At 37.7% G+C, this 26,169-nt stretch overlaps 1 protein-coding gene across 1 annotated transcript in view; it reads left to right on the top strand.

Annotated features, from left to right (window-relative positions):
* B3GALTL (beta 1,3-galactosyltransferase-like) overlaps nucleotides 1-26,169 on the top strand; it is a gene marked incomplete at its 5' end in the record, with an annotated part of 51,343 nt that overhangs the window by 18,638 nt on the left and 6,536 nt on the right. The window contains 8 exons of the mRNA XM_008948121.1: nucleotides 1,950-2,026; nucleotides 5,987-6,098; nucleotides 11,282-11,418; nucleotides 12,874-12,937; nucleotides 15,979-16,110; nucleotides 17,080-17,149; nucleotides 23,234-23,347; nucleotides 25,351-25,450. Of these exons, the coding sequence (XP_008946369.1) occupies nucleotides 1,950-2,026; nucleotides 5,987-6,098; nucleotides 11,282-11,418; nucleotides 12,874-12,937; nucleotides 15,979-16,110; nucleotides 17,080-17,149; nucleotides 23,234-23,347; nucleotides 25,351-25,450 (806 nt within the window). The remainder of the gene's footprint in view (nucleotides 1-1,949; nucleotides 2,027-5,986; nucleotides 6,099-11,281; nucleotides 11,419-12,873; nucleotides 12,938-15,978; nucleotides 16,111-17,079; nucleotides 17,150-23,233; nucleotides 23,348-25,350; nucleotides 25,451-26,169) is intronic.

Genomic DNA, 26,169 nt, shown 5'->3' with positions numbered 1-26,169 from the left:
ATTGAAAGTAACCTGAAACATGTTTGATAGATTGGTTTGAATTAGAACCATAAATCAGCACTGTGGTATTTTAGATGCAGGTGAATATCGTGTTCCAAAACAGTCTTTGTATTATTTCTTTTAAATTTGGGTCATTCACAATAGCATAAATATATTTAAAAATGGTAGGTTGTTATTTTTTGGAGTGTTAATGCACTCCTAAGATACACAGCTATTCTTTAGAGTGGTAGAGGTGTTTTCTTTAGTGTATGAAGTTCAGAGGCTTTATGTATTTCTAGGTGCTATGCTTAACTGCCCTTAAAAAGGATTAAAAGTAGACTTGACAGAGTCAGCTAGCAGTGAGAACTTTATCTTACAGCTTTTCTTGGAGAAAAAATTATTTTTGTGTTTAAGTGTAAATTTTATGTTGATGGAATTTGCTTATATTCATGAAAATCATTCATCAAGCAAAAATGTTTGACACATGCAGGGTGTAAGTGGAAAGGAATTAGGCTCTTAAGACATCAAGACAGTTTGTCTTAGGAGCTGCCAAACCCAGCAGCCTGACAGAGGTGAGGCTGCTGCAGCTCCACGTCCCCAGGTCCAGCCAGCTGTGAGGCTGAGCGTGTGTCCCAACGGGCACGTGTGCACACATACACACTCTGCATGGCCATACCTACATGGTCATCCATGTAGATGGGTGAGGAAGCCACAGCACTCTCACAAACACAGAGTGCATCGGTGGCCTGACCTCGTGTCGCCTTTCTGGCTGGCCAGGACGAAAGCCTGTTTGTGGAATGTTGATACATAAATATACATATCTACTATGTGGATTCTCAGTAGCTGGTCTGTTGGCAGTCAGTCTATACAGCCACTGGTCTTGCACCCCCAGTCTCTGCAGTTGCCCATGTGTTTATGGTGATGAATCTTCAATCACGTAACCACTTGTGGAGTGGAAAGATGGGTTCATTTAAGTCTTTAGTCATTTGTGTTAAAATGTATTAACACCACCAGTGCTCTGCTAGGTTGGTTGTTGTGTTGAGATGTACTGAGATGGTGAGGAGGTTTAGGTAAACTGGGAGGGCAGGCTTTTGTGGCAGGAAGATTTTTGCTTCAGTACTAGTACAATTGTTTAACCCAAAGGATTTAGAAATTTGTAAGGTTGTTGAGACCCTAATGATGCTGCAGTAGAGAATTGTACTTGTAAATGTAGTAAATCAATGGAGTAAGACATTACCTATATATTATGGGGTATATATATATATATCCTTTTTTTTTTTTTTGCACATGTGAAACAGTGAATAAACTATGCATTTTGGTCTGTCAGAGAGCCATGTTTAAAGGGTGTTTGAGAACTATGCCAGAATGCTAGCTTGTCTGCTAAACATGGGGATCTGCCACAGCTAAGAGGCTTCGAGTAACAGAAGAGTGAAGAAACTTATGAAAAGATTTTCCTTTGTAGGAAGCTTCTTTGATTATTCATGAAGAAAAAATGTGAACTCCTCATTTTGATTTTTGCATAAACATGAGGTTTTGTCATGATGTTGTATGACAGGTTATAGCTGAACTCAGCAAAGTAAAGAGTGTTAGAACTCTCACATAAGCTCTATGTAATGTAATTGTCAATAGAAGTCTTTGTAGAATATCCTATATTATTTTTAAGTCTTTATAGCATGGGATTTTATGCTATAGTGAAGTATGGCGAGTGTGATATATTACTCAATTGTTTATATGGGACCTGTGCAAAACATTTAGCTTGAAGAGTATTAGCTTTATATCTGATAGAGAATTAAGAAATAATAAGTTGGAAGAAGCATTTTCTGTAAATTGCAGATCACCTTCTTTCATGCCATCATAAGTAATCTCTTCTGCAGGGCTACTTGTCAGTAAAAAAAAAAATTAGTTGGTGTTTAGGAAAAAAAAGTGCACATAATTCAAGTTTAATGGGAATATTTTTATTTTTCTTAAAGGAATTGCCTACAGTTCTGCTTCTTCATCAGATGGACGGGCATGAAGGTGCATGGACGATATTACCATTAATGAGAGAGTAAGTGTAATGAGTGCCAGTTATTTTCAGGATTTTTTTAACCAAAAATGTAAATATTAATTACTAGACTTTTTTTCAGAAGCTAAGTTTTTGAGTAAGAGTTGCAAGCTTATCTTTTCACTTTCTTATTCTGTTTTTTGATTTTTCCAAAGCAATTTTCTGTTAAAATAGCTTTCACTGATTTAATGACATTTAAATAAAAGAGCAGCAGTAGTATAATGTAATAGAACAACTATCTTCTTCAAGTTGTTGTGGATATTAAAATTATTAGAGAAGTAAACTAATCAAAAGAAATAACATTTTTAGATGTGTGTTTTCCTGTTTGGTCCCCACTTCTCACAGTGTAAGGTGTGAGGTATTTCAGAACTTTTGACCTTTCAGATTACTTGGCCGAATGAAGTGGATAAATTTTTAAAAGATAGGTAATACCTGTTTGGGGCTTCTGTCTTTTGTTGCTTACAGTGTTTCTAAGAGGTGGTATGCCTCTAGTGAAAAGGTGTAGGTTTCAGCATCTTTTTAGAAGCTTTTATGTGGCCAGTTTTCCTCTTAGTACAGTCAGAGAAGATGGGTAGTTTCAAATATCTTTTCTTCTTAGCTTATGCAGATGGCTCAGAGGAGGACATGCTGCATGTACATAGTAGTATGTTGCAAACTGCCAGGAAGCAATGGTTCTTGTTTCAGAAAGTCCTAAAGCTCTGTGATGCTGAAGGCTTTCATTTGAAATTGGTGCCAGAGGCTTTGCAGCCTCTTGGGGTTTAATTTAGTTAATATAATTTATTAGAGTTGCTCAGAATAATGCCAAAACCTCAAACCAAAGCAAAGACGTCCAAGTGGTTGCAGGACAGGATGCTGTTCCTTCTGCTTTCCATTGCTTTGTGTGAGTAGGAATATGAAATTAGTGCTTGTACAGGCACTATCTTTGAGGTCCATGTAAACTGTGAAAAGAAACAAAACCAGAATGAAAGCAAATTGAAAAACTGGAAGATGATGTTCCAACTATCAGTCATTTTTGGTTTTCCTCCTTAGCGCCTGTTTTAATGACCTACCGGTTCCTCTTCTGAATTATTTCTGTCTTGGTGACAGGGCTTACAGATACAGCTCTTACAAGACAGAGAAACTCAAAAATACAAATATTTGTTTGTGTGATGAAGCAGAAGAAAATTCTTCAGAAATCAGAAGAGGGATCTTAAGTAGAGAATGTTTGTCTTGAGAATTCTGGAATATTATTTTCCTTCTGTCTAGTGTTTCACTTACTACTTTTGGCAGAATAAAGACATAGAGTAGTTTGGAAGTATGTTGGTACTGTGGGGCTCGTACTGTTCAGTTTTCTCAGAGGACAGAAGAGGAGGCAGGGAGATGAGTCCATTCTGCAGCAGCTGATGATGTGTGGAATTGTGATATGTGTTCTTTCCTGAAAACTGTTTTCAGAAGATTAGCTTTTCTTGGCAGAATAAAGACATAGAGTAGTTTGGAAGTATGTGGGTACTGTGGGGCTCGTACTGTTCAGTTTTCTCAGAGGACAGAAGAGGAGGCAGGGAGATGAGTCCATTCTGCAGCAGCTGATGATGTGTGGAATTGTGATATAAGATGTGTTCTTTTCTGAAAACTGTTTTCAGAAGATCAGCTTTTCTTAGTTCTGTAGTTGTCAGAATTTTTAAGGAGACCTCTAAACAGTTATGTCAATTCTTAATTTTTATGTTTTTGGCACTGGTTAACTTGTAAAAAATGCCTCATTTCAGAAGACATGACCATAAGACATCCATTGATGTCATCTGACACAGTACCTGTACTGGCTCCAGAAGGCCCATTACATTTCTTTTCAGTAACCTTGTTCATTAAGCACAGAAAAAAATATCTTTTTAAAAATTATTACACTGAAACTGGGTCTTACTTGAGTATCTCCAGTGGCTTCCTGAAATCTGAACTCCAAATTTGTGTGCTATGAGGTTTACATAAGACTCTCTGCAGGCCTTCAACACTTAGCCAAATCATTCTGTTTGTCCATCAATAGCTAGATGAACAGTTCATTCTATTTGTGAACTTATGTGCTGGATTCACAAGATGCAGTGTGTGTGTGGCGGGGTGTCATTCTAGCATTTTCTCCTTACCTTTCACCTACCTGCATTGTGCAAACACAGATATTTCTCTCCTGAAGTTTGAGCTGAGCACTAAAATCATGAGAGAAAAGCCTTCAATCTTCACAGGGCATTGTATGTATTTAAAACCATGATGGTAGGTCTGATACCCTTTCTGTACTGTCTTGTTAGAAAGAACAGTTAGGAAGTGTATTCCCCAGCTGGTTGTATGTTGTTTGCTTGCCTGAGTGGCAAAGATTTGCTCAGATTTTAGTCTTGAGTGACAACAAGTATATGCTTTCATGAACTGAAAAGGTGAATGGATCATGGCTTCTGGCTATTCTATTTTAGCAGATAAAGTGTCATAAGCAGGAAGCAGTGAATAGTCAAATGCCATTGCAAGGCAGAGGAGAAGTGGCTTTTTGGGAGGGTGATTGTTGTGGCTCAGTCTGAGCTGGCAGCTCAGCCCCACTGCCCAGGGTGGAGTGGGGGAGAGAATTGGAGGGGTACAAGTGAGAGAACTCGTGGGTTGAGATGGGTAAAGCAGAAGCCGTGCACACAAGCAAGGCAAACCAAGGCATTCATCCAGCACTTCCCATTGGCAGGTGGGTGTTCAGCCATCTCCGGGAGCGCCAGGCTCCATCACGTGTGATAGGTACCTGGGAAGACAAATACCCTCACTCTGGATGTCTTCTCTTCCTGCTTCTTCCCCCAGCTTTTATTGCTGAGCAGGTTGTATGGTCTGGGATATCCCTTTGGTCAGCTGGGGTCAGCTGTCCCAGCTGTGTCCCCTCTCAAATTCCTGTGCGTCCCCAGGTGAGAAGCAGAGAGGACGTCAACTGTGTGAGTGCTGCTCGGCAGGGGTGAAAACATCCCTGTGGTATCAACATGGTCTCAGCACAAATCCCAAACACAGCCCCACACCCACTACTGTGAAGAAAATTAACTCAACCCCAGCCAAAACCAGCACAATGACTTGTCCCAGATGAGAGTAAACTGGTTTAAAAAGTAAATGATCTTATCACCCTTTTTTACTTGTTTTTGCTGACTTACATTTCTGCTGTTTGTTTTCATTGCTGATTTTATCAGTAGAAAATGTTGTAGAGGAAGAAATCTGTGATGTTGATAGGTACTAATCTTCTTATCCCTCTCCTCACATGATTTGCTTAATTAAGTCAATGTAAAAGCTATGCAAAGGAAACCAAACAAGTAAAGACTGGGATTTTTTTTCCATTAGGGTGTCATGAGTTACTGTGGCTTTGTCTAAGTAGTGGAAGAATTAAGCTGGGAGTAGTAGAGAAATAAAGAATGAGAATTTTCTGAAGGAGTCAGGAATCCTGCATTGAGATAAGTGTTGGCTTTGAGGAAGGTAGGGGCATCCCTTCAATCTGTGTAGTTTCACTGTACTGAAAAAGGTAATGGAGTTTTTAGGTTGGGGGTGATCAATGTCAAGCAACTGTGAGAAAACCTGTCATTAGGCATTTGCATGATTCTTGCAGTGATGTTAGATGCCCAGCAGTGGGGATCCATGAAGGAAAGTTAAGGTACATAGGGGAAGGTTAGTTAAACAGCTATCTATAAACTTCTGAATTCATTGGTGGCTGTTAGACCTGTTGTACACACACATTTCTGAGTGGACATTCTTTTTATCTCTCTCTTCCCTTCTTTCTGGAATAACTGTTGCTATATAAATAGCAGCAGAGGCAGTGTCTTTATCCATTCACTGTAGTCTTTTGATATATAATTCTGTGTTAGTAGTAAAAGTTTCTGTTTCTGTGTAAATGCATAATTCATTGCAAAGCACTTATATTTGGGGAACGTGGGTTGAATCTATTATTCCGTTCATAAGCCAGTTTATTGGTAAACTGTTCATTTCTTTTGTTAGCCTCTCTGTTACCTATGGTAGGAACTCCTCATGGATTTTCTTCTGTGAAGAAGATACAAGAATACACATTGTAAAGCTGCTAGAAACACTTGGAAGATTTGATGGATCTAAGGTGAAATAAAAATTTAGATATTTAACTTTCTTTTAAATGTGCTTGGATGGGTTTTTGGATGAAACATGTGGAATCATTTTAAATTTGAAATAATAAACACAGAATTTTAGAATTTTTAGTTATGGAACAGTATCTGTGGTCAGGAACTTAATTTTACAACACTCCCTAGATGACTTAGAGCTCCAAATATTGAAAGAGATTTATCCAAACAGCTTAAAATAGGGGGATAGATCTCTGTTGCTGAGGCTGAGAGTGATGAAGATACTTAACATGGAAGCAGTATGAGCGCCTGTCCAGCCGTTGAAGAACAGTTAAAATAGAACAGGAAAAAGATTCCTTCTGTGAATAGCCTGAAAATGATGTAGAATCACTAAAAAGATGAATATGGTCTGCTGTGTGGTCTTCTCCCCATTTTCCTGTCTGTAATCAGTTCTGATTATCATCTGACAGAATGACTGATATTAGTTTGACTGACTGTCTCTGATCTAATATAGTAGGGTATTTTTTTTGCATTTTGTTTCTGAACTGTCTTGGTGATAAGACAGTTTTCTTTACCTGCTGGAAAAGAAACAATACAAAAAAGACCTGCAGAACAAAATAAAAATGCAGGCACCAAGGAACAAGGTAAATTTGGCAATGCAGTATCACGAAAGCTGTTTAAGTTTAGAATTCTCAGTGTTCAGAATAAAATTCAGCTTGATGTCTGCCCTTTGCCTAGAATAAAAAAAGCTGAAATCTCCTCTGTGACATATGTTTTGCCTCTTTATTGTTACCTTAACTGAGTGTTGAACTCTGCTTCAAGTCTCACTTAAGCATATTTACTTCTTTTGCAGGCACGTGGCCTTGTCATGTTTTCTCACAATTATTTTCTAAAATGGTAATAATAATAATACTTCAGAAATCTTACATTTTTAAACTCTGTCTTCAAAATGGCTGACTGAATATATTTAGACCTTTGAAATATCCATTTGTTTCTGTTTCAGAAACACTCCTAACTGATGTTCTCAGAATTGGAAATACAACTTTTTTTTCTAGATGCTGCCCTTAAACCAGTGTTAACATCTCCTTTGCATTACATGTAAATTCTATTACAATAACAAATTATGTTCCAAGTTGCATTGAAAGGAAAATGTTTTGCTTTTGTATATAGTAATTTTTATGTTAGTGTAACAGTCCATAACTGATTCCTTATATCCAGTTGCAGTCCATCAGTCCAGAATTTAATATGAGTTAGACCAGAATGAGCTCATGAGTTATTCATTTCAAAATGTCAGCAGTCTGCATAATAAAAAGCTGGTATACATAAATCACAATGAAAGGTGTACAAGGGGCATGTGAATAGTTGATGATCTGCAGCTTTTCAATCTGGACATGTAGAGATTAGTAACAGAACTGTTGAGGCTGATGTGAGTGTAATATTAAGTGAAAATAGACGTGTGAAAGCATAGTAAGAGACTGTGGAGGGATGTTAAGAGAATGGCCTGTGTTGGTAACCTGACATTGCAGCAAAACTCAAAACCAGTGAAGAGTATCTGATTTACATGACGGCATCATGGCAAGCACTCAGTGAATTACATCTGAACATCAGGGAACGCCTTTTTTACTGTGGGGGTGACCAAGCATTGGCACAAGTTGTCCAAAGACGTTGTGGAGTCTCCATCGTTGGAGATAACTCACAAGCTGTCTGGACATGGTCCTGGGCAACCTTCTGTATAGGTGGCCCTGCTTGGGCAGGGGAAGTTAGACCAGGTGATGCCCAAAGGTCCCTTCCGACCTCAACCCTTCTGTGATTCTATGCTTCAACGGCACATTGATTCAACCTATGCTTTCATAATGGGTAGATATCAGCAAGGTTAAACCAAATTTTTTGTGCCACTCCTCTTCCTGTCATCCTAACAGGATGATAGGCTATGGCCCCAAAGATATCCAGAATGAGTAAACCGAGCTGATGGGCACCATAACTTAGTTGCTGTTGATACCTAAAGGATGTAAAAATCTGTCTAAAGAGCAGTTGTCTTTGAGACTCGTAAGAACTCATAAGATGTAGTGAGACACAGTGAAGATGTGGCAGCTGAAATCTCCTGTCCTCTGTCGGACACGAGTCTTGAACAGATGAATTTGACACACTTGTCTTGGTATTTCTGAATAAGTGGGTAGAATCAACTTGATCAGCAAGTCCTGCAAAGTCACCTCTGCTTTGCCTGAAGTCTGGTGTTGAATTTTGTTGCATCACATTCCTTCAGCTGTTAGTTTAAAGTGTTCTAAAGACTTTGGAGTGCTCTTACTAAAGGAAGGTGATTTTTGCCATTTATGAAGCACAGTGTGTTAACTGATTCAGTGGCTAGTAGTTATCCATGATGCGATAAATCACATTCTTTTTTTCCATCCACATTTTGCCATTATGCAATTTGACTACCTTCATTCTTTAAATTACTTTATCAGTTCCTTCACGTGTAACTGGTTTAATCTTGTGAAGCCAGCCTGCACAGATCGACTTGTCCCTACATGTCAGTGTAGTAAATAAGCAATGTTATGACCAAATAAGATTGAAGATTGTAACCTGGAATACCCTCACTGTGATTTGTGGCTTAATTTTGCCAGAAGTCGTATTATATGAAGCCCTGAGAAGGGTGTATGCATGGGTTTAATTTTCTGTGTTTTATAAAGAAAGGAAAGTAAGGTTGTGTGTTTTTTTTTTTTTTTTAATCTATAGATTGTTTCAGTGTAAAAATTATCAGGCAAAATTAGGATAAGCTGACTTTTTTTTTTTTCCATTCTGTAGCATCACAAAGTGGAGGTCCAGGAAAAAAAATTGTCTGCAGATGGCATTGTCATATTAAAGTGTTACTGTTTATTAACTGTTTCTGAAACAGAATACTGTGCTTGTTACAGACATTTTTAAGCCTGGAGGCCCTAAGAGTTTAAAAATGGTGTGCACAAATGCTTCTACAGAATTATTTTCATTCTTTGAAGGCAGTCATCTTTGTGCATAACAATTACAATATTTGCCCATTTTCTTTTACCTCTCAATATTTTGTTTGTTTTTAATCCTTCTAGCAAACACTGTTGAATTTTTCCAATAAAAGAATGAGAAAACAGAAGTGTTGTTATTGAACATATAAATCAAAGGCTGAGTAAGTAGGTACCAGATAGCAACTTCTATGAGGGTGGTTAAAAAAAGCAGTGGAAAAAAGATCTCCACCCTTATCTTCATGTATTGGGGAATGTCATCTTCAGTTTGGCTCTTTCCTCAACAGATCGACGAACACCTTCCTCTCAGCCTCAGGAAGCACAGGGGGATTAGGAGAGCAAACGGGTTTGCAGCATTTGTGTTACCTGAAGAAGTTACTAGTCAAGTACAAGATAAATCCAGTTTAATTTTATTTAGAATAGCTGATCAAAGCAGAGAGGACAAATGTGCAGAGTTCATGGGTGCTCCCAGACATTCACATACACACACAGACCATGTTACACTTGCCTCAGTCCCTCGGAGAGTCGGTGTTCCTGGCTGGGGTGGCATCCTGTCTCTTTGGCTCCTGGTTGCTGGTGTGGATCCTGGCTGTCCTTGCAGGAGTTCTTGAAGCAGGCATCACCCCATAGCTTTGACTTGGTGTGTGCATCAAGATGCACCCATGGTAGCTCCTGAGGGCTGCCTTTTTATTGCCTTTTGGGGAGCCAGGTTGAGTCCTGCCTGGAAACTGTGGGGGCTGTTGCCAGGCTGAGTGTCCTCTGGGGCAGCCATGCTTGCATACTCCTGCCAGCCTCAGGCAGCTGGTTTGGGCTGGAGGTGTCTCCTGATGCATGCAGACCTCACATGCAGCTGTTTGCTGACTGCCATGCCATGGCCAAATCTCACCCATCACTCCTCTTCAACTCTGGGGAGCTATAAAATTTAGCTCAGTCTATATAACATCATCTACTTGGAGTTAGGAGGAGAGCTACTGAGACGCAAGATACTCTTGGGATTAGGTGGGAGTTTCTTGGCTGGATATTTGCTTGTATATTTTGACTTTCATCCTGAATTTTGTCTAAATTATTTGTATATTGTGTGTGAACTGTGCTAATAGAATTTTTCATTGTTACTGATAGCTTCCCCTTTAAAGGAGGGGGAAACACAAATATGGGAGGGAGCACGGTGAAAGAGAATCTCTTGTGAAAAAACAGTTGCCCAAACTTTGAATTTATTCTAGCGTTGAACTGGCAGGAACTGATAAATTGTCAGGAGAAAGTTAAACCTGAATTACTGTCATAATGCAAAGAACTTGACACTTCAAAGATATAATGTGACCATGAAGGTGTTTCAGAATTCTGATTCATTGTTTGTAGGCCTGAAAGGCAGGTTTTATGTATATATGTATTTAAAATTACATATATGCACATATATTCTTTTTCCCCTTCATTACAGTCCTTATTCTGCATAAATTTGGGGGTATACTTGTTTATGTCCGTTCTAAACAGAAAGATTAAGACAACTGACTGTAATGTTAAAGAAGTAGTATTTAAGTCTGTTAATTATTCTCTGATACAGCAGAGCCAGCAACACTGTTATTTACAACTCTAATACTACTACTTAATATTTTATTTTACATGCATACTCGGCATCTTCTTTATGTAACTGTTTTGAAGATCAAGTTATTTAAAATGTTTTTTTGTTTTAAGTCTTCTAGTGTGGAAGAGGCTAGAGAGATGGAAATTCAAAATGGATTTATATGAAGTTCCTGAATGCATTGATTTTGAGTGTCTTGTCTGGGCAGTAGTCAGTCTGGGCAGCCAAATACTGGAACAGGTTGCCCAGAAAGGTTGTGGAGTGAATTCAAAACATGACTTCACAGAGTCCTAGACAACGTACTCTGGCTGACCCTGCTTGAGCAAGGGGCTTGGAATAGGTGATCAAGAGACCCCTTCCCAACTTCAAACCTTCTATGATTCTGGGATTCAGTGCTCATTGAAGAGGCAGAAGCCAGGTTATATGCTAGAGTTTGAAAGCACAGTGTGTATTTGAATTCAGAGAACTGCCTTTATTTTCATTTCTTGCCAAATACAATTTTTGTTTGGATTATTGTGAACGATACACTTCCTTTGTTTTTATTTTCAGGTTTACTTTATTCAGCATGAATGCAGTCATCATCTTCACTAAAAGGATGCTGTAGATGAACAAAATTGTTTCCTATATTCCTTTACAGGAGTGGTTTTTAGGTAAAGCATTATATGACGAAGAATCTACAATAATTCACCATTATGCCTTTGCTGAAAACCCTACAGTCTTTAAATTTCCAGATTTTGCTGCTGGTTGGGCACTTAGCATTCCACTCGTTAACAAGTAAGTATGGAATTTTTAATAACTTCTTGTTTATTGATAGTAATTAAGAATGTTTAATTTATACAATTTTTTTAGATGCTCACCAATATTATTTTAATGAGTTATGATTTCATATGCATTAATATTTTCTGTAAAAGATGAAGATTTCCCTGGAGTACACTTGAAGGTCGTACTGCAGATCACGTAGCTATGCAGAGTCAAATTTTAATTTTGAGTTGTCTTTGAACTGAAGCTGCTGATTTCATCTTAGCTGTGGCAGACAGATTGGGATGTCCTCAGCCAGTTCAGGCTGGCCTCATGGATTTGACTGCAGAGCCTACACTGAGCTTTTGCTGCTGCCGCTGCCTATATTATCAGCATCCATGCTGATACTTGTAAATCTGCTTTAGTTTGAGGATCTAAGGTGCTTATTTAGACATTCAACCAGGCACAGTGATGCACTACTAGCTCTGGGTATGCCTGCAGTGCCTCATGCTCCCACTGTACGCTTCCAGAAAATACTCCTTTGATAAAATTCCATTGTTTTTTATTCTACACATTCCAGGCATCATTTTTATATATAAACACTTAGAAATTGATTGGTAGTCAAAGGTACAAACAGAGATTTCTGTATCATTGCTGTGAACGTGATTTATTTGCTTCACTCTGTCTTTCTAAAAATTAACGTCATGTCAGCTAGTTAATACTAGTCCAGTACTAGTTGTTCAACTAGAATCATAGAATCATTAAGGTTAGAAAAGACCTTTAAGTTCATCAAGTTCAACCAAGCCAACTAGTTCAGTATCATCTCTTGTCATTTAAAAAATATATTATCCATTAGACAGCAGTTTTTTTCCTGGATCTTAGAGTGGCTGATTGCCCTCTAGAAGTGTTTCTTATGCTGTAGACACAACCTAGATATTAATTTCAGATTAGATGCTTAGATTTTGAATGAGATTTGACAAGTTCATGGATTTCAGAAGTTGAATGCATCGTGCTGTAGCAAGGATTGATGTTTTCATAAATTAAAGGTGCCCAAGTACTCTGCTTTGGAATACACAAAAAGAGAGTATTGTCTGAGGTTTGAGACACTGATCAGTATTGAGCTTCAAACACACTGCTGCTTTTAATCTGCTGAAAATTAGTTAATGTTATCTGCTGTGCCAGACTCTCCATCTACTCCAGATGAGAACTTTCTTTTTGGCCAGGGAGAGTGTGTCAAAATGTATTTGCTCAAAACTAGTATTAACATCACAGTGTGCTGAGATGAAAAAAAAGAAAGAAATCATGTCAAAGAGGAATATAAATTGCTTCTTGGGGCAGTAAATACAGAAGTGTTGGGTTGGTGGTGGGTTTTTTTCCCTTTCTAAGATGATCAGTAATACCATCCACATGTTGCTGTATATACTGGTGATTGATTTTTTTTTTTCTTTAAAATGTTTTTCTGAGTGAATTTCCTCATATTTAAACATACAGGCTTGCAAAGAAGTTGAGAAGTGAACCACTCAAGTCAGACTTTACGATAGACTTAAAGCATGAGGTAAGCAGTGATGTTGCTCAAATCTGTGTATTTGAATGGTGATAAATGATAATGGAAGTAACAGATTTTTCACAGACATTGCTAAAAATTTGACTCCAATGGCTTATTTAATTTCTTTCCTTTAGAATATTGTAATACTTTATATTTCAAGTCTAGAAGAATTCCTGAATAAAATTGCATTCATATATCAATGTGTACATGGTTGTATCCTGTAAAATATCTTCTAAGGCTTGCTCTGTGAAGGAGGTGAGAGACTTCAAATTCATGAAGCATAAAGTGACATGAACAATGTCTCAGATATTAGCCAGCTCACTCACTTTCTAAATCAGACTCTAAAAGCTAAGTGTGATGGAGTTTGGATTAAATAGTCTGAGGAGCTTAGCTGTTGTGTGAACAATGAACTCTGCAACTTGCAGCATAGAAGTCTGGAAATTATTTGCCTCTGTTTTGCAAGTTTTAAAAGGTGGTTACTAGGTTTTTCACAGAATAAGTGAGTTGACTGAAACTTCCAGTTCCTTTCAAAAGTAGTGCTACTTTTTCTGAAGCTTTTTAATTTTTCTGCTTTCAAACTCATTGCACTGTCGCCAAAGTGAAGTCCTGAACAAGGATGGAAAGGGAGGATGAATCTGGAATAAGCTTGCTAATTTGAACCTGTAATTATAGGTGATGTTGAATTCATTTTAATTTTTTAAAACTCCTGAAAGTCAGCAATCAAGTGTGAATCCAGCCCAGAAAAAAAAAAAAAAAAAACACCTAATTTAAAACTACTGTTACTGTTCCAGATCTTTATTCAGTAATGGTTATAAACCTTGTCGTTTCCAACATAAATCTACAGCGTGTTTATAAATCAGTAGCATATTTAAATGAATTTGGGTTTGTGCCAACACTATTCTTTCACAGTTCCCTCTCCTTGACTAATGTAGTTCTCAAAAACAATTGGACCCCTTTCATTTTTGCTACATGAGACAAGCCAACAAGCCATTTCCTCCTTGTTAATTTTTCTAAATGCAAGACCTTGGGCTTCGAAATGTTAATCTTCTTTTTGTAAGGTAACTCAAAGTCATTCATATATTCCCAGCATTTCAGTCTACCTCAGCATTGACAAAGCCTCTATACATAGTGTCAATAAAAAAAAAATAAAAAATTAGCAGACATTTATTTTATGTGCAACAGATTGCTTAATGAAAAACAGTTGATGATTCAGCTGGCAAAATTACTTCCATCCACTTCTTACTCTGTTAGCAGTTCTTTGCATACATTTCCCGTTTATTGCCATTGATAACCTACTTCAGCCATGTAGTTAATCTTTCTGCAGTCTTGTATCTCCCTAGAGACAGTTACATTCCCCCTCATTTCTTTAATAAATCATCATTTTCTCTTTCTTAAATAATTTTTATCTCTTTGTGTGAATCAAGATTGACAACAAATCAAAGGATATATCGTCTGTGATTTTTAATGTCTGTGTGTAATATATAAATTTATTAAGGATGATAAGTGATTTAAGAAATGTTTTAGTTTGATAGAGTTCTAATAGCATGTGCCTCTAGTTTTGGTATTTTATTGTGCTCCATATATGTTTTTTTCCCCCTAATACTTTCTGAATCTCTCTTTCTTAAATTCATAACATTTATATCACTTTCCACCTGGAAGGCCTGACTTGCTGTACCAGTATGGTAAAGGATTTTTGTCATGCTGCTGCTCATCTGTAGATAATTTTCAGACTTTTTTAACTGCACAATACATAACATATTCACTGATGCTTATTAAAAGCTGAAGGTGAATGATGGATTTTTTTTAATATATCTAATATCATATTTGTAGTGGACTAAGATTAAGATTATTCTTTTTATGTCTTATAAAAAAAAAATCCATTTCCATTGTCTTAGGAACAATCTGTCATCCTGTTCTCTAACCTCAAATGGCATTCTAACCTCCCTTCTGAAATATGATAACTTCACACCATTCTGAGGGGTTTTATTGAAGATTTCATTATTCAGTGGGAAATCTTAGCACATTGTGAACTTTCATAAATAATTCATCTTGCGTTACAATTGTTAAAGGCTCTTTGAGCTGCAGGAGCCTTGTTTCTCTGTTGGTTCATGTGATAGACATTCAGTCTGCATGGAGGAATTCTGAACTAATACAGTGTTAAAATGTACTTGGAAGCTCTTTAGAAATCACATGCCTTGCTGTTAGGTAGTCTTCCAGCTACAAGGCAAGGTCAAGAACCACTTACATCCCATAACGTGAATGTGGTGACAAGGCAAAAAGATAACCTTGGAGTTGTATGTGTGTTTATTGGCCACTCCTTACCAGGAGCATGCATGTGCTACGTGTCATTGACATCCTCCTCCTCTGCTCAAAGCACTGTCAACAATATTGGTCTTCGCTGCCCCTCGTGCTTATGCATTTTCTTCCCTGTAGAGAGGTTTTTCCCTTCAGTACTTTATTGAACTCATCTGCAATGTCAAGATCATCTGTGTTTCTGCAGCGATTGCACAGCGCAGTTGCTCACCACCCAGTGTTTGATGCTTGAGCAGCAATCCACCTCCCCTGGCCAACTCCCCCCAGTTTAGATACTGAGCATGATGTTGTATGGTGTGGAACAGCCCTTTGTCTAGGTTGGCTCGACTGTCTTGGCCATGCTTCCTCCCAGCTGCTTGTGCACCTCTGCTCTGGCAGAGCATGAGAAACGGAGAAGTCCTTAGCTTAGCATAAGTGCTACTTAGCAACATCTAAAACATCAGTGAAACAAATTATAATTAAATAAAATTAATGAAACTAATTGTAATGCTGCAAAACAAATTTTAAAGCTTGTCTTCCTGTTGACTTTCTTTTACAGAAAAAATATTACAAGTTGCCTTTAGAAATATAAGCAAGACGTAAGGTATGCAGTTAACTAATTAGCTAAGGGACAGGTCTACAGCATCCCCTGTTTTACAGTTTTCCTTCCGATTTTGTCATGAAGTATGTATTCTTTGTATGTCCTGAGAATTTTTATCCAGTTTCATTACTGATACAGATGTTTTTCATTTTGATAGATTGCCCTGTATATTTGGCAGAAAGGGGAAGGACCACATCTTACTCCAGTGCCCGAGTTCTGCACAGATGATGTGAACTCCTATAAGGCTGATCATTGTGCAACAACATTCAGTAATTTTTTGCCACTTTGTGTAAGTACCTTATTTTAAATGCTACTTGCATAGTAAAGGTATAACACTAAAATGCATAATACTTAAAAAAAAATCTCAAAGCTTAAGACAATATTTTTAAATGCTTTTTTTAAAAAAATAGTTTGCTCTGGCATTTATCTGGTTTTGAATATGCTTTCAGCCTTTCCTGGCACAGGATATTTCCTGGCAAACAAATATTGCATGTGCTTTAATGGGTTTTTCTACCACAGTGTTTTAATCAACACATAATCTAGAAAGTATTTCTCCTTGCATTTCTGTGAGATACTGAAGTATAGATAACCTTTTTCACAGATGGGAATCTAAAACATGCTGAAGATAAAATATAGTATTTGGCGCTTTAAAGTGCGACCCATCTCTTCCACGTCAAGGAGAATACGTTCATGATGTTATGGGTTAAGTATTGCTAGAGGCCAAAAAGCATTCCATGCTTCCAGGAGAGCAAAACTCTAGGGGCTAAAAAGGAAAACAAATTAAAGCGGTTAAATGATTTTATTACAGTTGAGAAAATTCAAAGATTTATAAGCAGCAGCATTTCTTAGTAGCATTTAAGCTTCTTTTTCCAAGTATGATGCAGTTCAACATGTTCTCATAGTGGTTAATTTCAAGAAAATGAAGAAAATATTCTTTTTCAGTTGAGTCATTCTTAGTTCAACAAGTCCTACTATTCATTCTTTTTTCCTAATGATAGATGGTTTAGTTCATGTTGGAATACTGCATCAATGGAAACAATGGAAAAATTTCAATAATGTTATTTCAGGAATTTTAAATTACTAGTAACCTTTCAAGACAGAAGAGTACTTTCTAGTGTAGTACTAGTACACTAATCTATTTGATAAACTACACAATGAAAAGATATTTTCTGTTTTATTATATATAAGGACATGCATATCTTATAAAAAAATGTCACAGGCAGAGAAATTTAAATTCATTTTTGTTCTATTCATATAGGGAGAGCCAGTGAAAAAGGAAGATGTTTTTGTTGCTGTAAAAACATGTCAGAAATTTCATGGTGACAGAAGTAAGTTGTTGGTTGGTTAAGGTAGTAGTTGTGTGCAATATAGTTTATTAAATTAATATTTAAAAAACAATCTTATATCTGCTGCCGGTGTAGCTCTTGGAACAAAATGTTTGCAGAGTCCACTGGGAAACATGAAAGCTTCAGGATTGTGAACTACTTATTCTTTAGGTAGTATTTTTTTTTTTTTTTTTTTTGCTGTTGAGTTCTCCAGGAGTGCTGTGAAACATTTAAGACAAAAGCTGTGGTCATTTGTTTCATCACTAGTGATTGGTTGGCAAAAATCTTGACATTGAGTATCTAGATAACAAATATGCATAAGGATAGCTTATTGTTCTAAATCAGAGCTGTTGCAATATTAATTAATATAGCAGCTGTTAAAATCCTTCAGTGTGTTTTCCCCAAGCGAATTGGTTCACTTCTATTCCTTGTACTAGCAGTGAGAGCTGTGCAGCTGTATGGTGGCTGATGTAGAAAGCTGAAAAGTCTCTCCCCTCTTCCTTCCTTTTATCCTGCCCTCCCTTCCAGGAAAAGACTGAGCAGCTTACACTGTCCTATTGCTGCTATCTATCTATGCAATTGGATGTGCACATATACTTTAGAATGCTTGTAAAGGAAATTTTGTAGAAATATCTTGTAGAAATCTAGTCATCTGTAGTAGTTTGTCCAAGCCATGGCCCAGATCGGGAGTCTTCCAAGTGTGCAACACCATAGAGTGTTTCATCTGGAAATTGTAGTATTACAAAAGTAATGATAGTTACTGTGAAAATAGAACCATGATACCCATGGTAAAACAAAAACCCAAAAAAAAACTGGCACAGCCCAACAAGATATCTCCAGTGAATAGTAACTTCCTTCTTAGAGGCACAGAAAATAAAGACACAAAGAGAAACTCAGCTTCAGCTAATACATAGTAAGGCTCAGCTGAGTTGAGGTAGATCCAGTGTCTACAAACTTGCAACAAAAAATTCCAAATCCACTGATTTAACAGAAGACACTACCTACTTGGTGCCACCTATCAGTCCTTTCTAATCTACTTCTAGACATTTTATTAATAAGGAAATTCAGGAATGGATATCTTTCCAGGAATTTATGAATTTTGTGTGCCCTGTATCCAGGTACATAATATTGTCACCCTTAGGATTAGTTAATTCATAAGTGTAATTTAAAGTGATGCTTACTGGCAAAAATCTTGAGAATGAAGTAATGACTAGTAGTTCTACCAAATTTTTGAGGGAGTTTGCCACACCTGTTTTCAGAGGACAAGATGAAGGTAAAAGCTCTCTTCTTAACTAAGTCTCCCTTTACTAAAGCATCCAAAACTGTAGGTTCTGTCACTTCTAGATTTATTCAGAAGGCTGTTTGCCAGTTCCTGTCTTTTTTCTTCAAAATATGATTTGTGCATCAAGACTGCACTTGATGAAGGCACATGTCTGCTATTTTAATCACTTAATCATTAGGCTGTTTTAAAAGTAGCTTTTGACAAAACAAAACTGACTATCCTGTAACTGGAGTTCACTGAAGAGTTCTCCTTTCTGGATCCATGTTTATTTTCTTACATACAAATTACAACAAAACAAAACAAAACAAAAAACCCAACCAACCAAAAAAGAAAACAAAACCAAACCAACAACACAACAGAAAGTCAGAAAAGAACATGAGGCTTCAAAAGGCAGTGTAAACATCCTTCAAGAAACACCTGTTGAAGACTGAGGAAAATTCTTGAACTTTCCTCACAGCTTCCAGTGTTATGCAATAGAGGATAATCTTACTCAAGATTTTGAAAGATTAATGGATGCCAGCTTCAGAGAGCTCTTTTTACCTGGTAAGTCATTTTTTTATTGTATGCCAAAAACTACATTAGTGCAACATTACGACTTGGAATTTGATGTGCAAGAGCAGCTAAATTTTACTTCAGAATTTACTTCAAATACAAATCTCTTTCTTACACATACTGTATATGGTTATATAAGAAAATCTGAAGACTGCAAATGTGTGAATATTCTCAAAGCAGCAGAAATAGAATATATTTAAGAGCTTAGAGCTGCCATTCTATAAATATCTTTGTAGTATGTTGAAACTTCTGTGTGATCACAAATATTAGGACATGTCGATAAATATTTGCATCAATAGCTAGTGTGAAATGTAACGTAGTTTTTTTAGTTGGAACATACAAGTTGTTATAAATTACGAAGTGTTGTGGGATTGAATTTACAACATGCATTAGTCTGGATGTTGACACTTCCATCAAACATGCATGGAAAAGAGAAAAGCACTTTACTGGTAGCCCCCTTGTTAGACCATTTAGCTGAGGTGATACTCAGGTCCTTGCTTCAGTGAACTTTTTTTTCCATTTATACAAAGGAGGACTCTGCTAAAGAAACCAAGAAGCTCAATCTGTAATAGCAAATAGTTCTTTATGTCAAAGCACCTTACTATGGTTGAGGTCCTCAGCCAGAGAAAGGCAGAACAGCCTTTACAGGTACATCTGCCAGGTGAAGATTGGAAGCATTTTGTATATCTGCCATGCTTCTGTACTGGCACCTTGTTTTCTAAAAGCATTCTGGTTTTGTTCTTCTGAGAAACATTATTTTTAAATAGAACATTTCCACAAAAATAAGAAACTAATTGCCTCCCTGTTTGTTTTCTTATTCGAGTTGGAAGAAAAATGTTTACATGGCATTCTCTGCCAATTAATGCCTTATTATGCAGTGTGCTATGATGTAATGGCCACATTCTGTTACACTGGAGGTAGAGTTAATGCATTGTGAAATTCCTGGCTTTGCATTTCAAAACACCATAGTGTTATAGGAACCTGGATTTTATTACAGAATTCGTGTTAGATTTCTAATGAAAAAATTGTGAGCAGTTTTACACTTCTTTAAAAGCAGTATTGGGCATTGCACAATGCTGCAGAAATGAAGTTGATTTTTTTCTGAATAGTAAAGCCTTTCCATTAGTGCACTGAGCTTTTATTACTCTATCTTAACAGTTACCTTTCAATTATTTTGAGCGTTCTCAAACTGACTATTGGTCAGTCAAGAATAATAAATCATTTAAGTCCCTCTGTGATCAGCATAGAGGAAGGTGAGCAATTAAGTAGGCAGCAAACATCAGATTAGGTGATGGAGTGGAGTATGGATTGAGAGTCATGCTGAGGAGAAAGACTTGGGAGTGCTGGTTGATGAAAAGTGCAACATGAGACACTTTCTGTGTGAGTGCAGCCCAGAAAGCCAACCGTATCCTGGGCTGCATCAAAAGAAGCATGGGCAGCAGGTTGAGGGAGGTGATTCTTCCCCTCTACTCTGCTCTCATGACATCCCACCACGAGCTCTGGAGCTCCCAACACAAGAAATACATGGATCTGTTTGAGCTCGTCCAGAGGAGGGCCAAGGAGATGATCAGAGGGCTGGAACACCTCTCCTACAAGGACAGACTAAGAGTTTGGGTTGTTGAGCCTGAAGAAGAGAAGGCTCTGGGAGACCTTATTCAAATTTTCCAGTATCTGAAGGGAGCCACCAGGAAAGCTGGGGAGGGACTGTTTACAAGGGCTTGCAGTGATTTGACAAGAGCTAATGGGTTCAAAGTAGAAGAGTGTTGCTTTAGAGTAAATGTAAAGAAGAAGCTCTTCACAATGAGGGTGGTGAGACACCAGAACACGCTACCCAGGAGAGGTGTGGATGCTCCATCACTGGAGGCATACAAGACTAGGTTGGATGGTGGCTGGTGCAACTTTTTCTAGTGGGAGGTGTCCCTGCCCACGGCAGGGAGGTTGGTATCAGGTGATCTTTAAGGTTCCTTCCAACCCAAACCATTCTGTGATTTCAGTAAGGGGCTAAAATGAGCTGTTCACAAGCATCAGAGTTATGTAGTACCAACGAGAAGCTATGTAAATGTTTCCTTCATTTAAAAAATTCGTGGGTTGACTCTGGCTGGATGCCAGCTGCCCACCAAAGTCATTCTGTCACTCCCCAAATATGCAGCAAATATAAGAAAATATAACAAAGGGCTCCTGGACCGAGATAAGGGCAGGGAGACATCATTCACTAATGGTCACCACGGGCAAAATAGACTTGACTCGAGGAAATTAATTTATTACCAATCAAATTGGACTAGGATAATAAGAAATAAAACCAAATCTTAAAACACCTTCCCCCTACCTGTTCTTTCTTACCAGGCTTAACTTTACTTCTGATTTTCTCTACCGTCTCCCCTGAGTGGCACAGGGGGATGGAGATTGGCAGTTGCAGTCAGTTCATCACACATCTCTGCTGCTCCTTCCTCCTCCAGGGGAGGACTCCTCACACTCTTCCTCTGCCCCAGTGTGCGTCCCTCCTACAGGAGATAGTCCTCCATGGCCTTCCCCAATGTGAGTCCTTCCCATGGGCAGTAGTTCTTCACGAGCTGCTCCAGTGTGGTCCCTTCCATGGGGTGTAGTCCTTCAGGAACAGATTGTTCTGGTGTGTGTCCTCCTTGGCCTCATAAATACTGCCAGTAAACCTGCAGGCTCCTCTCTCTATGGGTCCACAGGTCTTGCCAGGAGTCTACTCCAGTATGGGCTTCCACAGATTTACAGTCTCCTTTGAGCATCCACCTGCTCTGGCATGGGTCCTCCACAGGCTTGAGGTGGACGTCTGCTCTGGTGCCTGGAGCACCTCCTCCCCCTCTTTCTTCACTGACCTTGATATCTGCAGAGTTGTTTCTTTCCCATATTCTCACTCCTGTCCTGCAGCTGCTGTTGCACAGGTTTTGTTGTTTGTTTTTCTTTTTCTCCCATTCTTAATCATGTACTTAATTATTTCAGAGGCACTACCACTGTTTCTGATGAGCCCTGCTTTGGCCAGTGGCTGGTCCATTTTGGTGCCAGCTGGCACTGGCTCCACTGGACATAGGGGAAGCTTCCAGCATCTTCTCACAGAAGCCACCCCTGTAGCCCTCCCAGCTGCCAAAACCTTGCCACACAAACCCAGTACAGCATCAAAGAACAAATTAGGTCATACATGACTGCAGCAAGGGGCTAAAATGAGCTGTTCACAAGCATCAGAGGTATATAGCTGCAAAGGGAAGGTGCATAAATATTTCTTCCATTTAAAGACCTGACTGCTGATTCCTGGGTGGTGTCAAAGAATATAAAGCAGACGGACAATGACAGCAGAATGCACAGTGTTTTACAGTAGTTGCTCTTCTAAGTCCTGACCACTTAATTTTTTAAATGGAAAAAAATCATTATTTTAATCTCATAGATCTCTTCCAAATACCCTGCAGGCATGTGGCTTATTTTTTTGTGTGTGTGTGTGTTACTAGTGATTTATTCACTTCTGTATATAATTTAAACGTTCATAGCATCATTGTTAGAATTTTGTATGGTCAATTTTAAATGTTTATGTGAAAAGGCAAACTAATAATAGAAGGATTGCTGTTCTGGAGAGACATTAAGCAGTCCTCCTTTGAACAGCATCTCCATGGGATCAAAATTGATTGTATCATGTTTGTAAATGTCCTTCTGTGAGTGTGTCTCCAGAGACAGGTGCTTTTGAGCATTAATATGATGTTGCTGGCAGATACGATGGATGTAACACAACTGTAGTATTTCAAAAGGTGCATTTGGTCTCGTTTTGATTCAGATTATTTTACGTGCCCTACAGTTTGATGTGCTGTTTTTAAAATGCCACAGTTTCAGTACCAGAAGAATGATTGGTCTCCGGTGTTCATGCTGATGTGTGCTATAAAGTCTACCACTAGCAAGTGTGAAAGTAATGAGTTCCATGCTTTGGTTAGCAGAAATGTAAACATCAGTTTTCCATGTAATATGAATGAAACTGTAGTCGTGTTTTAAAAGAAAATTTATTATTCTGTAACTAAAACTGTCTTGATGTTTAAGTTTAAATAAAGATTTAAAATTGTTTCTCTCTAAATATTGTAGAAAAGAAAAAAGAATGTGCATTTTGAAACACGATGCTGTATTTGAAACGGCACTTTCATTACCATGCAAAGGAATATGTCAGTTAACAAGGTGCACAAATGTTTTGATCAAGTACTTACTGTAATCAAATTACTTGTGCTTCAATGGCAACAATTGTTTTGCAGTACCAGTTGTAAAGCAAACTTGGGAAAGAGAAGCTGCCCTTATTGAATACTACAGTGATTATGCAGACATCTCCATTCCTACTGTAGATTTGGGCGTACCTAATACTGACAGAGGTGAGCTATTCACTTGTCAATTTGGCTAAATAACTGTGTAAATGTGGTGAGTTTTATGGAGGACATGTAGTTCATGAATAGTACATAATTTAGAATTTCTGTATTTCTCTAGCACATTTGTGCAGCCCAAACTAAAAGAGTGCTTTTGCCACATGAGAAATGGGTGGAGAGTGCAGTTCATCTGTGTAGGTAGAATGTTCTTTTTAGTAGAAATGTAAATACTAAGAGTACAAAAGCATGGTACACTAATACACTCCAAGAGTCAAAAATGTGTGTTATTACTCAGGGTAGGAGTAGTAACTATTATTGATGATCTTGAGTAAGATCATCAATAGTAGCAGAAGTCATAGATTTATTTCAAAAGACCTCAGATGGTGTCAGCTGGTTACTGAGCATAAACTACTTCCCATATAGTACTCAAATGTTATGTGCTTGTGCTTAGTATACCTTGATTTAAGCACAAAACCTAAATGTTAAGATTGGAAGACCTTTTTGTGACAAATAATGTGGGTTTAAATTAATTTACTTTGCTTGAATAGAAAAAAGCTATGGATATGATGTCCTCCGAGAGTTTATTAATTTTAGTTTTTTTTCTTTTATTTCATCTGTTGTTCTTAGGCTTAAAGTCTCTGCTACAGGCTATTACCTTCTGAATTAGGCGTGTCCAAGCTGTGGCCTGTTAGCTTTATCTGCACCACTAGGTCAACTGTTTGGATCTCTGGATTATTTTCAGCTTTCCAGCTGCACTGGTTTTTTTTTTTATCCTCCACAACGTCTCTTAGAGGCAGAGATAAAATAGGCAGGGGTTTCCGTTTGCACAGGGGAAGTGTGAGATGTGCAACCAGTAGAGTGTTTTCAGGAGGCAGCAGACCTGCAGGGCCTGTGTGGATCACCTGCAGAAGCCATGCCCAGTAGTTCTAGTCACAGCAGGGGGAAGGGACCTTCCACGTTTCACCTTTGAGCATTGCCTTGGAGAGAGCACTGGAACCTATGGGCTACTGGTTTTCTAAACTAAACAAGCTGTGCTGAGTTTGTTCTAATATTATTTTTGTCTGTAATTTGTGATATAATATAGAAATCTTGGTATTATATATTAATTTTGTAATTAAATTTGTAAACATTCATGGTTTCAGAAAATTAGCAAAACTAGGACTGCCTTAATTTTTTAAACATAGAGTTACTTAATTTTCTCAAGAATATTTTAACTGGAAGTAGCTTCAAATATATCATCCTATCATTTTTTAATGATTGTTTAGTGATTGTAATATTGGTAGCAATAACTACTTTAGACAATCAGCTGTATTCTAGATGAATACAGACTGTATGCAATTAGGTTTTTCTGAGTTCTAAAGAAGGTTCAGTAGAAATATGAAGCTTGTTTCTCTTGTCCTGCTCATGTGAACAAGGGTGTTTCACTTCTCAACTGTTTTACCTCTCCGCTTTATTATAGTCTTGTGGTAAATGCTCAGACCTTTCCCTGGAGAAAGTTATGAGGACCTGAGTTGCCGGTGATGAGTATGGTAGATTAATGTAGACTTAAGTATTTATTAAAAAGCCATGGACCTGCCTGTTGCATCATGAAATGCTATGAAAATATCTTGGGAGTATTTTTCAGAACATGTTTCTCTCTTACGTCCCCTTATTTTAAGAATTCATAAATTCTAAATTAGTAGTAGCAGTTTGCCCAGTGTTGTCCAGCAGCTTAACAGGACAGCTGGAATAAAGCTTATTTTTCAGGTTTCCATAGATCAAAGAATTTTCATTCTTCAACATTCTTCAAAAATGTGTTTCTGCAAAGAAAGCAATGATTGTGTTGGAACAATTTGTACATATACAACTGAGCACAAAGAAGTCTGTAATTTAAACTCGTGTCTCAAATATTTTGGCAGTCATTTCCAAATACTTACGTATAGTTCAGTAAAATATTTATTTAATTCAGAAATAATTGTTCATTACAAAATATCATTTTATTTAAGTATATTCTGTTATTTCTTTTCATTTAGGTCACTGTGGGAAAACATTTGCCATTCTGGAAAGGTTTTTGTATCACAGCTCTCCCAGAACTCCGTGGTTAGTTGTAGTGGATGATGACACACTGATAAGGTACACATTGCAATACTTCAGGAATCACCACTGCTCATGTCATTGGGAGTTTTAGCAATATTCATCTCTTCTGTGTTTAAGATACAGCTGTTTTATTACTTATGTAGCTTTATATTCCTTTAGTGACAAAAATTGTTACCTTCATTCCTTGACTGATACTAAAACCAATGTAGTCTTGTAACTTGATAAAAACTCTACATATTAGTGTTACTATGTAATAATGCAGTCTCAATATGATTACATGTTGTGATTCTTCATTGTATCTCTGAGCTGATCGGTTTTAGTCATCTGCTAATACACTTTCTAGGATGTATTCCTCACAGAAATGTGCAAAGAAGAAAGGTTCCATAAGGTAGGGTCAGTTGTCAGAGCCACCCATATTGTTGTCCAGGAACTTGTCATTGTTAGAAAAGTAGATTCCATTCACCTGAAAACTGACACTGCAGTGTGAGGGAAGTAAGGCACAGCGATCTCATGGTCGTGAGCATGAGAATAATGTTTCAAGACAACACTTCACATTAAATCGTGTGACCAAAGAAGAATTTGGTAGAGGCTATAACTGTAGATAAAGCAGTATTCATATAACTAAATCTACCTTTCTGTTTTTCAATTTCTGGAGAAAAAAGGTCATTTGCAAAGATCTTACCATTGTTTGGAAAAAGTTATTTCATGTTCTTTCTGAGCTGAGGCTCAGTTTTGTTGAGAAGCTTTTCCTGCTT

This window comes from Merops nubicus, unplaced genomic scaffold, assembly GCF_000691845.1.
Source record: "Merops nubicus isolate BGI_N331 unplaced genomic scaffold, ASM69184v1 scaffold11149, whole genome shotgun sequence".
NCBI lineage: Eukaryota > Metazoa > Chordata > Aves > Coraciiformes > Meropidae > Merops > Merops nubicus.
Note: the sequence above shows the minus strand (reverse complement) of the source record. Positions and strands in the feature narration are given on the sequence as shown.